Here is a 13991-nt window from a genome sequence, read left to right as displayed (position 1 = left end):
GACCTGAAATATTTTAAACTGTTCCATATCAACAAACTCAAGAAAATTTATATTTTTCATTTTAAAATTAGATCATTAAAATACAAACACTAGAAGGTAATATAAATGAAAAGATTTTTTTTTGTTAAGATACATTCGATCACATTAAAAAAATTAAAGTCTTTAGCAGCATAGTATAAAGACAACAGGAGAAATATCAATTTCTATCTAAGAATATTAAATCATTTAATGAGAATGACTCCTAAATAATCAAACCGGTATTATCTCACAATAGAAAACCTAAGAATATTTTAAGTCTCAACATAAATGCACTAATTTTGCATAAGAGACAGCTTCATGGACAAAGTATTAAGATTTTTCATATTCAAAAGTCATAATATATTCCACCTCAAGACATAAGTAACTAATTTTAAAAACTAAAATCAAAAAGGAAATCATCTTTGTGCTAAATCTCCACTTTCAAGGAAAGAGAAAAATGAAATGACCAACTGTCCGACTGAGCATGTGCAGAAACTCTCAGCATTACATGGGATACTAGAAAAGCCATAGCAGTTTTTCCAAATTATAAACTGCTTTCCATGCATTCATTAATTTAGAAATTGTGACTAAAGACTTCAGTTAATTATTTAGTTTGCTATCCAATAGAAAGATTTGTAAATGTATCTAAACAATTCTTACAGAAATGACAAGAGTGAAACACGAAAATGTAAATAACAATTATATGTTACAAATACAAGTCCTTTATTTTCTTTTTTAAACTTCTCTAGATCATCTAGATTTTCCTGAATAAAACATATTACTTTTGTTATCAGAAAAACATGGTTAAAGACATATATTTGTGTCTTGCTTATGCAAGTATTTTGTCAATTTTCTGAAATTTTACCCCTAATAAGGCTAAACTCAAGAAGCCTTAGAATTAACACTGAATTCTAAGATCAGGATACTCACACAAAACTGAATGCAAATATTACTCCAAAGCTTTGGGCAGCCACCAGTTAATACTCAGACTACCAATATAGGTGATTCTCTCATATAACCCCCGCAAGCAGCACAGCCTGTAATTAAAACACACACACACACACCTCTAGCCTTCAAATGAAGCGGATTGCTCTAACCAATTCTATGAATTAGTTTAGTAGGTAATTCTTCTACCTTCCTTCCCTACTCACCTCAGAAGATTACTAGTTAAATTCTATGTCTTGGTTTTATATTGAAACTAAACAATTTTCTTCTACTACATCTTAAGGATACAATGAAATTAAACGAGCATTGTTGAATAATAGGAAATAAATTGTAGATGTAGTAGCATTTCTCCTACCAACTCACAAAGCATTTCTACTATGTTAAACATTTTGTGTTGAAATTACAGAAAAACACTAATCTCCGGCTCCAAGATGGTAACAGGTAAGTCATTTCACAAGCAATACTTTTCTCTCTTCCCAAGGTCATTCTTTCACACCCTGTGTATGACTCCAAATTTCAAGGGCACCGGATGAAACGACCCTTCCCATTCTTAATTCTGCTATACCACAATGATCAACTGACTGCCTCTGAAGTGCCTATAATAAAATACACTAGTAAAATAATCTCTTATGCTGCAAACAGACTACATATTTTATCTGGCAAAAGGTGATCTGGTTAAATTCCCATGGAGTTTTAATATGCTATTTATCTAACATCTGAGACTTTTAGAACCAGGAAAAAATTGATTAAAATGACTCATTCATTGCAAAAAAAATGGATAAATGCTGAAGTATATAAAGTAGAAAAAAAATTGGAGATCTATCCTTCTAGTCTTTTTTATAAGTATATACACTCATATATTAACCATAAATCTTTCTTATTGTTAGCTACTTCTTAAAATAGATACATTTACATACATATATGAATTGTTCTTTACAATATAAGAACATACCATAAATATTACTTTGACACATCTCATCATTTCACAATATACCATAAACATTTCTCTGAGTTAGAGTCTGATGAGTATATAATTTTCCCCAACAGATAAATAATACTCCATTCTGTTTGTCATCCTTTTATTTATTTTTTCAACAAATACCTATTAAGAATTCAATATGTGCCAGGCACTATTGTAGGCACTGGGAAAATAATCCATCAGTAAAAAAAACCAGAGAACATTCTGGGGGGGGGAGGGGGAGCTGCCAGGGGAGACTGGGGAATGTACCATAATATACATAATCAATTCCTATTGAAGGACATTTATATCCCATTATTCTGCTATTATAAGCCATACCATAATAAATAACTTTGTTCACACTTTACTGCTCACTACTGGGAATATTCCTGATATTTAAAATTCTAGGACTATAAATGAGTCAAGGAGTATAAGATTTTATAAATCTGATAGATATTATTTAATTTCTCTTCTAAAGGTTATGTCATTTTATAGTCCCTCACATAGCATATGACATGTCTGTTTCCCCTCAGGCTTATTTTTTAAAATTTCATTTCTTACAATCTTAATGTATTTATTTTTTTCACCTTTAGTAAGGCTGAGCATCATTCACAGGTACATAAGCTATTTAAATTTCCTCTGTGAATATATTACTCAAATGTTTTTTCTTATTCTTCCACTGGGTTCTGTCACATTAACTTGTAGCTACTTATTATGTATTATAGCTATTAACTCGCTGTTACTATGGTTGTAAATAAATTCCTATCAGTTAATTACTGGTATTTTTAATTTCCTTACTATATTGGTCATCAAACAAAATCTTTCATCATAATACAGGCAAAGATGCCAATCTTTTTGGCCTCAAGATTCAATGATAGGCATATAAAGGCACTTACACCTACAGTAATTTTTATTTTTACTTATTTATTTTTTAGTGGGGGGAGGGGCAAAGGGAGAAAGAGAGAATCCCAAGCAGGCTCCATGTCTAGTGTGGAGCCTGACTCCGGGCTCAATCTCACAACCCTGAGATCATGACCAGAGCTGAAATCAAGAGTCAGATGCTCAACTGACTGAACCACCCAGGCACCCCTACAGTAATTTTTAAAAACCAACAGTATTTTCTTCCAATACATTTGAAGTTTTATCCTTTCAACAATTATAAAATTAAATCTAAAGTGGGGGAGACCTGCTCTAGTTCACAGACAAACCAGGACCCAAAACACCATTATTCACCTTAATGATAGCACTTAAGACATTTGTTTAAATTATTTTCAAGAAACACATTCATTACAGCTTAAAAACAGGTATTTTCCTATCTATAACAGCCTTCTTAATAAGTTGCTGAATTCCATTACATTCTAATTCTCTTTCACTATTAAAACTAAACAGTTCTCTAATTTTACTGGCTATTCCCTAAATTGGCTATTCTCAATGCAGTAGACTGCTTTCAGGACAAAGATTATGTTATCCCATTAAAATCATGAGATGGCAATCTTGTGAAAATTTCCTAATAAAAAATAAGCTGGAGAATAGAATTTTCTCAATTTAAGACTCTTTGCTTTTTTCATAAAGCTTTGTTACCTATTTCTTATCTATCAGAAAGCACTGTCACATGACAAAAACAAATATAAAAGGAACTTTTTTTAAAAAAAAGATTAAATAGGGGCGCCTGGGTGGCTCAGTGGGTTAAGCCTCTGCCTTTGGCTCAGGTCATGATCTCAGGGTCCTGGGATCGAGCCCCACATCGGGCTCTCTGCTCAGCAGGGAGCCTGCTTCCTCCTCTCTCTCTCTGCTTGTGATCTCTCTGTCAAATAAATAAATAAAATCTTAAAAAAAAAAGATAAAATAACCAATAATGCATACTGTGAAAGGTTTTCCTTATTGGCATATATGATTTTACTTTTTTAATTATATTTGTGTAACATAACTTTATTTTCTGGAGGTAAAACCATTCCTAATTCAAAAAGTACCATGACACTCCAGTGTTTTTCCACATACACAAGTTTGATAACAATAACTTGATTACTGTAACTGTTTTAGAATCTGTTTTCTACAAATTAATGACCACTGCTTTGGAGAAATGAACACTATACCAGTCTTTCAGGAATTTAACAAATAGCTACAGTTCATTTTTTATGTAAACATTTTTAAGTAATGCAGGCTTTCCTAAATTTAAACAGAAATCTCTATGAATATTTATTCTCTAAGCACATTTATAGGGATTATTCTGAACATTTAGTGACTATTTGCTGATTTTTTAAAAAAGATTTTATTTATTTATTTGAGAGACAGAGCACGCATAGCAGGGGCAGAGAGGGAGGGACAGGGAGAGAGGATATCAAGCAGACTCCGCGCTGAGTGCAGAACCAAACATGGGGCTCCATCTCACAACCTGTGAGATCACAACCCGAGCTGAAACCAAGAGTTGGACACTTAACTGACTAAGCCACCCAGGTGCCCCACTATTTGCTAATTATTAACAGGTTCAGTGTACTAAAAATATTTTAAAAGTTCAAAAGAAAGACAAAGGTTCATCCTCTTTAATTATGACTACCAGGAACTCATTTTGGAGGCAGTAAAGTAAAATTGTAAAGTGCAGGTTCAAATATTACAGAAAACTGATGTCTATAACTTCTTTTCAACTGGGTCAGCAAAAACAACAATAAGAGAAAAAGAAAGACAAAGAATTTGCATGTATGTGTGTGTGCACTCGGAGGGAGATGAAGGAGAGTGAGAAGCAGGTTAACAATTGTGAATCTAGGTGATGTATACACAAGAGTTTACTGTAGTAAACTTGAAACTTTTCTGTAAACTTGACTTTTTCAATGTAAAGATTTAAAAATTCATAGAAAAAAATCAGAAAGCACCAACAGCTTTGGTCTTTCTATGAGGACAAACCTGTCTTGGGCAGAGCCGATAAAGTTCTACTCCCCTTAAAGGCATAGCTTTTGAACCTTCAGCCTTCAACACAATGATAAAAGGCGCTCTCCTTACCCATTTTCCACATGCCACTCCCACACTCACTGCACAATCAACTGGCTTCAAATTATAAGAATCAACCTACCGTTTGAAGTATAATACTCTTCCAGATCAAACATAAGTTTTGAATAAAATTATTATCCAAATGAAAGAGTTGTTGCCTCAAGAAAGAATGGAGGAACTTCCACATTCTATTACTTATAAAGCAGTTAAGCATTTACTTTTAAATAAAGATTGAAGAAAATTCTCCAACTCCAACAAATGTTCTGGGTAAATTTATAACCTAAACCTCAAAGAATGATATGAATGTAGCTAAACAACAAATGAACATCAATTTTATACCAAAGTTTTCTTTATAACATTTTAATTGTTAAATTAAATGTTATTTCTTTTTCTACAAACATTTCTACAGAAGCTAGCTTGACCAATATACATATTATAACCATGCTATAGGATACTATTTTTATGGACTATATCTGGATTTCCGATTCATCAAGACATAACAAAGGGAAGCTAATTTTTAGAATCCTTCCTTGTAAACAGTCAGCATCTCAAATCCTAGGTCTACAAAAAGGAGACACACTCTTAACTACCTATTGAGTCAAGGCAAATGATGTAAGCAATGATGTAGTTAAGGCACACTCTTAACTACCTACTGAGTCAAGGCAAATGATTGAAGTGGGTCAGGTAGGACTTGTGGCAAAGCAGTAAACTTATGACACAACTAAACATCCACTGCTTAGTTCCAGCATATTGCTCCTACTGGAAAGTGAAAGACCAGAACCAGGAAATACTCCCATTTACCAAAAGAAATTAGAAACCTGAATTTTACACAAAATTTCACTAAAATTGATAAAGTTAGAAACATCTTTGAAAATTTTTAAAACACCATATGGGCAAATAAAACATCTCTATTAAACATTTTTGTCCAGAATCACCAGGTTACAACCTTTGCCTTAAAGCAGTACTTCACTTTCAAAAATCCAGGTTCTGGGTCAGTGATAGAAAAGAGAATGCATTAGTTTAATGGACTCTTTTGCAACTTGTTTAGTAGGTAAAATATATATTATTTAAACTCACATCTTAATATCTAATTTTTCAAAAATAAGCCCACAAAAACTAATCTTAAAAGAGCCAATTCTTTCAAGAAAAATTGTACTGTTACTGATATATCTTTAAATTTAATTGATGTTCCATATAGAAAATAAAGTTATTTTTCAATTTACTTGGATCTAGAGAAAACAAATAAGAAAAAGATATTATATGCATATTTTTAAGCATCCTAAGCATAACAAAGTAAAAAAGAAAGGCACAATTAATGTATTAATCCTTTCAATTTTTTTTTACTACAAATACTCACCTAAGGATGCACAAGCAAATTTTGCCTCCTGATGTGAGTCTGCAGAATCCAAATCTCTGTTTACTTTCAATGTCTGTCAGTACAAAGGTAAAATGCTGTCCGACTTGATTTTGAGATACTCTAAAATACAGCAATATTATATCAAACTTTAACGTGTTTTTTGTGTGTGAGAATTTTCTTAAAGGAAAACAAAGCAAGAATATATATCACATGCATCATTGGTCTCACCTTCTCAATCAGTTGGTTCTCAAACCTAGAACTATGTTATAAAACTCAAATGACTGTGAAATGTTTAAACTAAATCACAAGTCAAATGTCACATTAAGTTGTAGCCCCTTACAGGCTGAGGAATCATAAGGTATTTCATTGTTAAGTTTGCACATGTCTAAAGTACTTCTAAAATATTTCATAAATCTGAAAATACCATTACTGAGACTGTGGCAGTAAGAAGCAAGACATGATGACTGATTCTGCTCAACTCCAGCCTCTCTTGTCGTACTATTTTAAGACTGCTTAGACAGCAAATCAGGCTGCTTTAGTACCAATGGCAGCCACGACCACCTCTGTTTAATTGTTTCTTCTGTTGACATTCTCACCCAGTAAAGTACCATAAAAATTACTATTGGCATTTTTGAGCATTCTTGTCTAGAACTACCTATATACTGAGAACAATTTCCAAGCACAAAGAAAGAACACAGTTTCCACAGAAAAGCTTACTATAAGGAATTTTAGCCAGTTGTTGACCTAAGTATCATGTTATCCTACTATGCATCACACTGTAGCCTAAGGTGCAATATAAACCATCACACCAAATCTTCCTCACCATTTAAAATATATAAATACTTTTTGTTACTGGCTATCATCTTGCTGTTAGACAACCGTAATTGAACAGCTACTTCTTGGTCCCAAGATAAAATACCCATGACACCTTAAGTTTGGTTCTGAAATAGGCACAAGAATTAGATAAAAAGAAGTAAGTTACTTTACTACCAGTGTGCCAATACGACAAATTGTTTGCAGTTGTCAGGAAATACAGCATTTCAAATGCTGAACATTTCAAAAATACACATTTAAGTGGACAGTTCTGAAAAATTTTTACAAACTTCAAAAAGAACCTCTAGTGCCTGATGTGCCCCCTAGTTCCCAGTGTTCACAACATACCCTCGAAAGCTTTTCTTGCTGTATTTTATCTTTGTTAGTTATTTGTAAATTGCAACTTTAACATGCAAAAACTGATTCTCCAGAAAGGAGGTCAAACAAGGGGTATCATTCATCAGCAATACTTATAGTATCAATTAGCCTCATTCAGAACGCATTATCTTTAACATTGTAAAATATCAGATTTTTACTAATCTTTAGCAAAATATTTTCCAAAAATCAATTTTCTTTTAAAACCCCTCATACCATACTCTTAAAAAAACTGGTAATAGGGTGTGGTGAAAATCGCATGAAAAACAATAAATGATCTATTTTTAAGCTCAAAGGTCTATATATTCTGTGAAATTCCAACTACACACAGGTAATACTCTATTCATTCAGTATTTGTTCAGTAAAATACAAACATAATGAGATTTTCAAAACTGCTGGGAGGATTTCCCTGCAGCCTTCCATAATATTGCACTATTTCTATACAGCTATTCTTGGGAGACAACTAGCCATGAGTTTTACAATATCACACAGATGGTCTTTTCAATTAGGGTGAAGTGAGATAGAAACGAGGATATATACATCTAATTTTAAAAGACACAATTCTAAGGCTCTGATTAAGAACATAGTAATATTTTTTTTCTGCAGGTGCTTACAATATGCACCTGAAGAGCAAAAGCAAGAAATGAAACCTTAAAACTTCTAACGGACCATAGCAGAGAAAACAAAAGATATGATAATGCAAAAAGGCTTCTTCCTGTCAAATATTATTTAATTTTGAAACTCTAGTCCTTTTTTTGTTGTTAAAAGCGGTGAAGAGAACGTACATTTCTTTTTATTAAAAAACACATTAAACAATTTTAAAGTGCTCACTAAAATGAGCTGAAGTTACTTTGAATGACAGCTTATACTGTACCTTTCAATGTCAAAGGGGAAACAGAACTTGGGTACACTCTGTAGTACTTCCTGCAAATGCAAATTAAAAAAAAAAGCTTTAGAATATTTTAAAAGATGCACTCAAAACTTTTCTTGAGACCTTTTCTAGAGCGAAAAAAAGTTTGGTTTTTTATTTTTTTTTTTTTCCTTAAGAAAACAGCACAGGTTCCTAGACTAAAATAATTGATTATTAAAATGGAATTAAGTTGGTGCTTTGGCAGATTGCACTGACAATGCCACGGAAGCCCCAGGAGGGAAAGGCCTGGCCTGAAGGGTATTAACACCCTTCACATCCCCGCTGGGATTCCCTTCAACAAGGCCATATGGATTTTACAAGAAGCACCGCACCATATGGGTAAGCTACGTCTGCTGCTACTTGTACCACAGACTAGCCACAGGGACTTCTGACAGATCCTGGCTCAAAAATATAAATGTTGTTTCAATTAAAATGCAGGCAGAGAAAAGGGAATGAAGTTGGCAGCAGCATGAATTACTGAGAGGTATAACAACCCTACATGTCCCATAGTAAAATGGTTAAAAAAAAAAAGACCTTCTATAGCTAAAGAAACACATTTATATGTTTCAACTCTTGGTAAATTCAACAACAGTAACATTAAGTTTATCTCAAATAACATTCTTTAAAAAAGAAATGTGCATCTAAAACTAAGCCTTTAAATTTAAAACAACATAGCTTCTATGCACTTTCATTTATGAATTGCCTAATATGAAAATCAGTGTTTTAATTAAGCACAGAAAATAACCTGCAGTGATTTTATACAGTCATTATAAAATAATGTTATAAGCTTTTAGAAATCATACACATTATTATCATAACAAAATATGAATAATTGTCAGATACTTGGCAAAAAATAGAAAAAGATTTATTTTGTTATACATGAAAAACAATTAAAAATTAACTCTGATTATAAAGTTAAGCTCTAGAATTGAAGATAACATCATATAAGTTCAAAGTCAGGAGATTTTACAAGACAAAGCAGAGATTTATGAGAATGTTTCCTATTAAAAAGAAAAAAGAACAAATATCTTAATGTAGTAGTCACCCCCAACAAAAATACTACCTCTTTACCAACAAAATTTACATTCAGAGAAATCATTTAGTACCTGCATATTTAATCCCTCTACAGAAACCTAGTACTGAGTGTTTTGAAGTAGAATTTTTCACATTCTTTTAAAATGTAGACTGCAATAAAGTATTAATTGATAATAAAACATTATAAAATTCCAATGCCAATACCTAAGAAAGCTTTGAGAGCCTTAAGACATTGAAACAGAAAGAAAAGCAGCATGTAAAAAAAGCAATCCTTTAAATGAGCAGGGAAAGGTACCCTGCTCATTTAAAAATATAAGCATTGAAACTTGAAAGAATTTAAATTACTGAAACGGAAAACAGTTTATTACAAATAAGAACAGTTCATCTGTCCATTGCTAATCTGTATCTTGTGCTACAAAAAGTGAAGCCATTTACCATATTTACTACACATATGAACACTATTTCAATATTCCCCCTGTGCAAAGTTGTTCATATAATTTTTGTAACAACAGATACATATTCAAAACTCACTGTCTACTTCTAAATATACCCAAATTGGTAATATATTTCACATCAATTTTAAGACTCAAATTAAGAAGAATGTTTCCCATAGTTGCTCAATCTTTCACACCCTCCCCCTCCCTTCTTCCACAAGCAACACACATGCACACACTTCTGCAAAACAGCCTCAGCTCGCTTCCCAACTGGCAGAAGCATCCCTCAGGGGACAAGTCTTTAAACCTCCGCACTCTTTAAAATTCAACCAGCCAGCAGGTCTATAGACTAGTGTATAAACAGTATAGACAAAAAATCCTCTCTCAGCTTATGTCAGTGACAAAGCAGCTCAGCAGTTGACTGTTTCTCCCCTGACAGTATAAGCTGGGTTTACACAGATCAATAGCTGAAAGTCCTACCTAGCTCCCAGGGCTCGGGTTTTCTTCCTTAATTACAGGTGCTATTCAAACTGAAGTTAAAAAAGAAAAGAGAGAGAGAGAGGTTGAAGGGAGGAATAAGATACATGCAAAAAGTTTGGTGGGGTTTATTTTTATTCTTTTAACAATAATGTTAATTGAAAATTGTACTTTTATATGTATTGGAAGTGTTCAGAAAGGCTGATGTTTCCATCATAAAGTGCTTCTGATATCACACACACATGCACACTAGATGGGGATCCATAGGTTATGTGAAAGGTTTAAGATAAAACTCTTCAGAAGTTATGTTTCTATTTTCTTCAGGCTTTTGTTTCCAGGAAATACCTAATTTCCTCAGCCAAGAGAAATTATTTGAATTTTCCAAATCATCTTAATTCTCTGAAATATTTTATTTTTATACAAAACAACACTCTAAAACATCAAATGTTAAAAATAGTAATAACAAAAGGAATGAAATAGAATATACAATTATGAATAGCAAAATACAAAGGGCGTAACACATATATATATGCATTTACCCTAAAAACAACATATCTACCACCATAGAAATGACTAGAAATGAGGACTGATTAAAATTTATAAATTGGGTTTTTCTTTTTGGCACTATATCCCAGATCTGTATTAATAAGCATTACAGTCAAACTGATCTCATAGAGAGAAGAGAGCAAACTGCTAGTGTTAGAGGGGTTTATTAACTCTTTATCCCATGAGGCTACTGTTCGGCATTACAAATTGACCAAATAAGAAGGAAAAAAGCATTTAAGAATCTACTTTTTGAAAAAACTAAAATATGCAGCGTTTACCTCCTAATTGAAGTTCATTAATTACAAAGATCTTAGAATTTCTCAAAGAAAAATCTAAAATGAAATGAGATATGTCATTATTGACACCAGTAACTGTTTTTCCTCTTTCTCAACTACTTCTTCCCCTACACTATATTGAAACACTAATGTTCTCTAGGGCTCCATATACTGCTCTCTTCCATGCTGATAAATGTATCTGCCTATGCAATTTTGTTTACATCCACAGTTTCAACTACAACTACCAATCTCTAAGTCTTATAGTCTAGATACTTCTGACTCCAGGATTATATATCTAACTACTCTCTAGTATCAATTTCTAAATGTTCCCTATACACCTCAAATTCAGAATATACAAAACTGAAACAATTGTTTTAGTTGTAGTCCTTATCACCTAGAACAGCAGCACCATCTACCCAGTTACCCAAACCAAAACATGATAGCTGTCTAGACCCCTCCCTTTTCTTAACTTCCATATATAATCAGTCACTCATCAAGCCCTCTTAAGTCAATTCCATAACTATCTCACTCCAGAAGTTCTCAATGGGAGGGCAGGAAGAATTAGAAGGATGATAAGAAGATGTAAGAATCACTTGGGAGGACTTTTCAAATAACTTTTGATCACCTACACTATAGACCCATGAGGGTCTTGATTCTTAGTTCCAGTACCACCCATAATTAAGGAATAAGACTAACTGTAACTAAGAAATATACTAACTTAAATTAAGGAATAAGACTAGTATTAAGGGGGTGCCTGGGTGGCTCAGTGGGTTAAGCCTCTGCCTTCGGCTCGGGTCATGATCTCAGGGTCCTGGGATCAAGCCCCACATCGGGCTCTCTGCTCAGCGGGGAGCCTGCTTTCCCCTCTCTCTCCGCCTGCCTCTCTGCCTACTTGTGATCTCTCTCTCTCTCTCAAATAAATTTAAAAAAAAAAAAAAAAAAAAAAAAAGACTAGTATTAAGGGTGCTTAAGGAATAGTTACTCTCTCACTGCAAAAAGTGACAAGATTTGTTCAGGGATTGGTTAATTCAACATCCTCTTTAAGGACTCCAGAAACTCCAGTCCTTCTTTCTGCTTTGCCATCCTGCGTTTGTTGGATTTTTTCTCAGCTACCTATACTCATGGTCACAGAAAAAAGCTTCCAGAGTTCAGCACAACCCACGAAGACACAGCAGCATCCAGTGAAAGAAGCGTATCTTTCTGTTATCTCTTTTTAACAGTGAGGAAATCTTTCCCAGAAGTGCCTCCCCGCCAAGAGCTAACTTTCCCAATATATTTAATTAGCCACTCCTAAACTAATCATTGGCAAGGGAAATGGTTATCTATGCTTAGCTTAGCCTTCGACTAGTTAGAGGAAAAGTCAAAATTCAAACCTATTCATTTTCTGCTAACCACGATGCACGTAATTTTATATAAAGAAGCTTTCTTAAGATTCCTCAAAATAATTTTAATCGGATAATTAAATTTATACCAAAGTTCTCAAGAAAAATATAACATAATATTACATAAGAACAGTTTTCAAATATCCACCATTTTATTCATTTCAGTAACAAGGGGGCCATTTGTCAATTCTAATCTGATTTTTCACAAAGGGCATCGATTTCTGAAAAGGTGATTACTTCACTTTGAATATTATCTCCTCAAATATGTGAAAAATAATTAATACTACGAATTCCAAGAAACATGTACTAAGCTGCTTAGTCACAAGCAAGCTGCACAGTACAGAACTGAGATTCCCACACTGTGCACTGAGATCTTTTGGGCAGCACAGCAAACTCACATGGGCACTGCAAGATGGTTTAAATTTTCAAGGGAAATACAGCTATAGTGATAGGGTGATTAAATCAGATGGCATTTTATTAAAAGATAGAATTACATTAATATGGTAAGCTATACATCTAGCCTCTTGACATCATCTTCTCATTTTTTTTAAAGAAGCATTTTTTTTTTAAATAAAGAGAATGGATTTTAAACTTAAAACTAAGGAGTAACTATCAGAATAACTGAGCCCACTGTGTTATTTTTCTCTTGGTATTTATTTTTATGTACTATTTCAATTAGAAATAAACTTATTTTTGTCATTCCTCCTTAAATTGGGGAAAGCATTGTAAGTCTGTGATTTCTGACACTAAAACTATTTAGACTTTGAACCCTGATCAAATTATTTTTCACTTTTAAAAATTAAAAATGAATTTTTATTGTTGGAAGATTTAAATAACTGCCAAAAAGCAAATATATTCTGCCATTAAAAGAACTGTGCTGTTGAAGCATAAATTTTAAGGATTTGGGTTCTCTGTGTATCAGTCTTAGAAGGATGAGGAGACCTCTATGGTCTGCAGTCACTTTAGTTTAACCTACTGCCAATGACAAAGCCTAGATTCAAGCAGGGCGGAGTGACATTATAAAAAATATGTTTATTCACAATTAGATAGGTGGTTTGCTTGGCCAACAAGATATATTTCCCTCATTAATTCAAAAGAAGCATTTAAAAGCCATGAAAGAAAATTATATATTTATATGTAAATTAGTTTCCAAAGTTTCTTTTTCAAAAATTCTACTAAATACTGCCTTCAAATTTTTATCCCTAGGTTAACTTTAAGTTCTAACTGAGGATCGGAATAACAATTAATCAACTCTATCAAGAAAAAGCCATTTAGGAAGACTCCCTTTGTTTTCTAATAACCATATAACCATCCCACTGTTTTCAGATTAATACCTCCTTGCTTTATTCACCCTATTTTAACTAATAACATTTCCTAGATCAAAGGAAATACATAATAAAATAGAACACTGCCTATAAAATTCTGCATTTACAAATTCTAAAGTATTTAAAATTGAATGTCAATCATTTAAATCAAGATAAGTA

At 33.0% G+C, this 13991-nt stretch overlaps 1 protein-coding gene across 2 annotated transcripts in view; it reads right to left on the bottom strand.

The window, feature by feature from the left end:
• DENND1B (DENN domain containing 1B) overlaps positions 1-13991 on the bottom strand; it is a 256368-nt gene that overhangs the window by 151566 nt on the left and 90811 nt on the right. For both annotated transcript variants that reach the window (XM_080824962.1, XM_080824961.1), the window contains exons 4-5: positions 8323-8372; positions 6261-6380 (exon numbers count right to left, since the gene is read on the bottom strand). In XM_080824962.1, the coding sequence (XP_080681088.1) occupies positions 6261-6380; positions 8323-8372 (170 nt within the window). The remainder of the gene's footprint in view (positions 1-6260; positions 6381-8322; positions 8373-13991) is intronic.

This window comes from Martes martes, assembly GCF_963455335.1.
Source record: "Martes martes genome assembly, chromosome: 15".
Classification (NCBI taxonomy): Eukaryota; Metazoa; Chordata; class Mammalia; order Carnivora; family Mustelidae; genus Martes; species Martes martes.
This window is presented reverse-complemented; position numbering and strand designations above follow the sequence as displayed.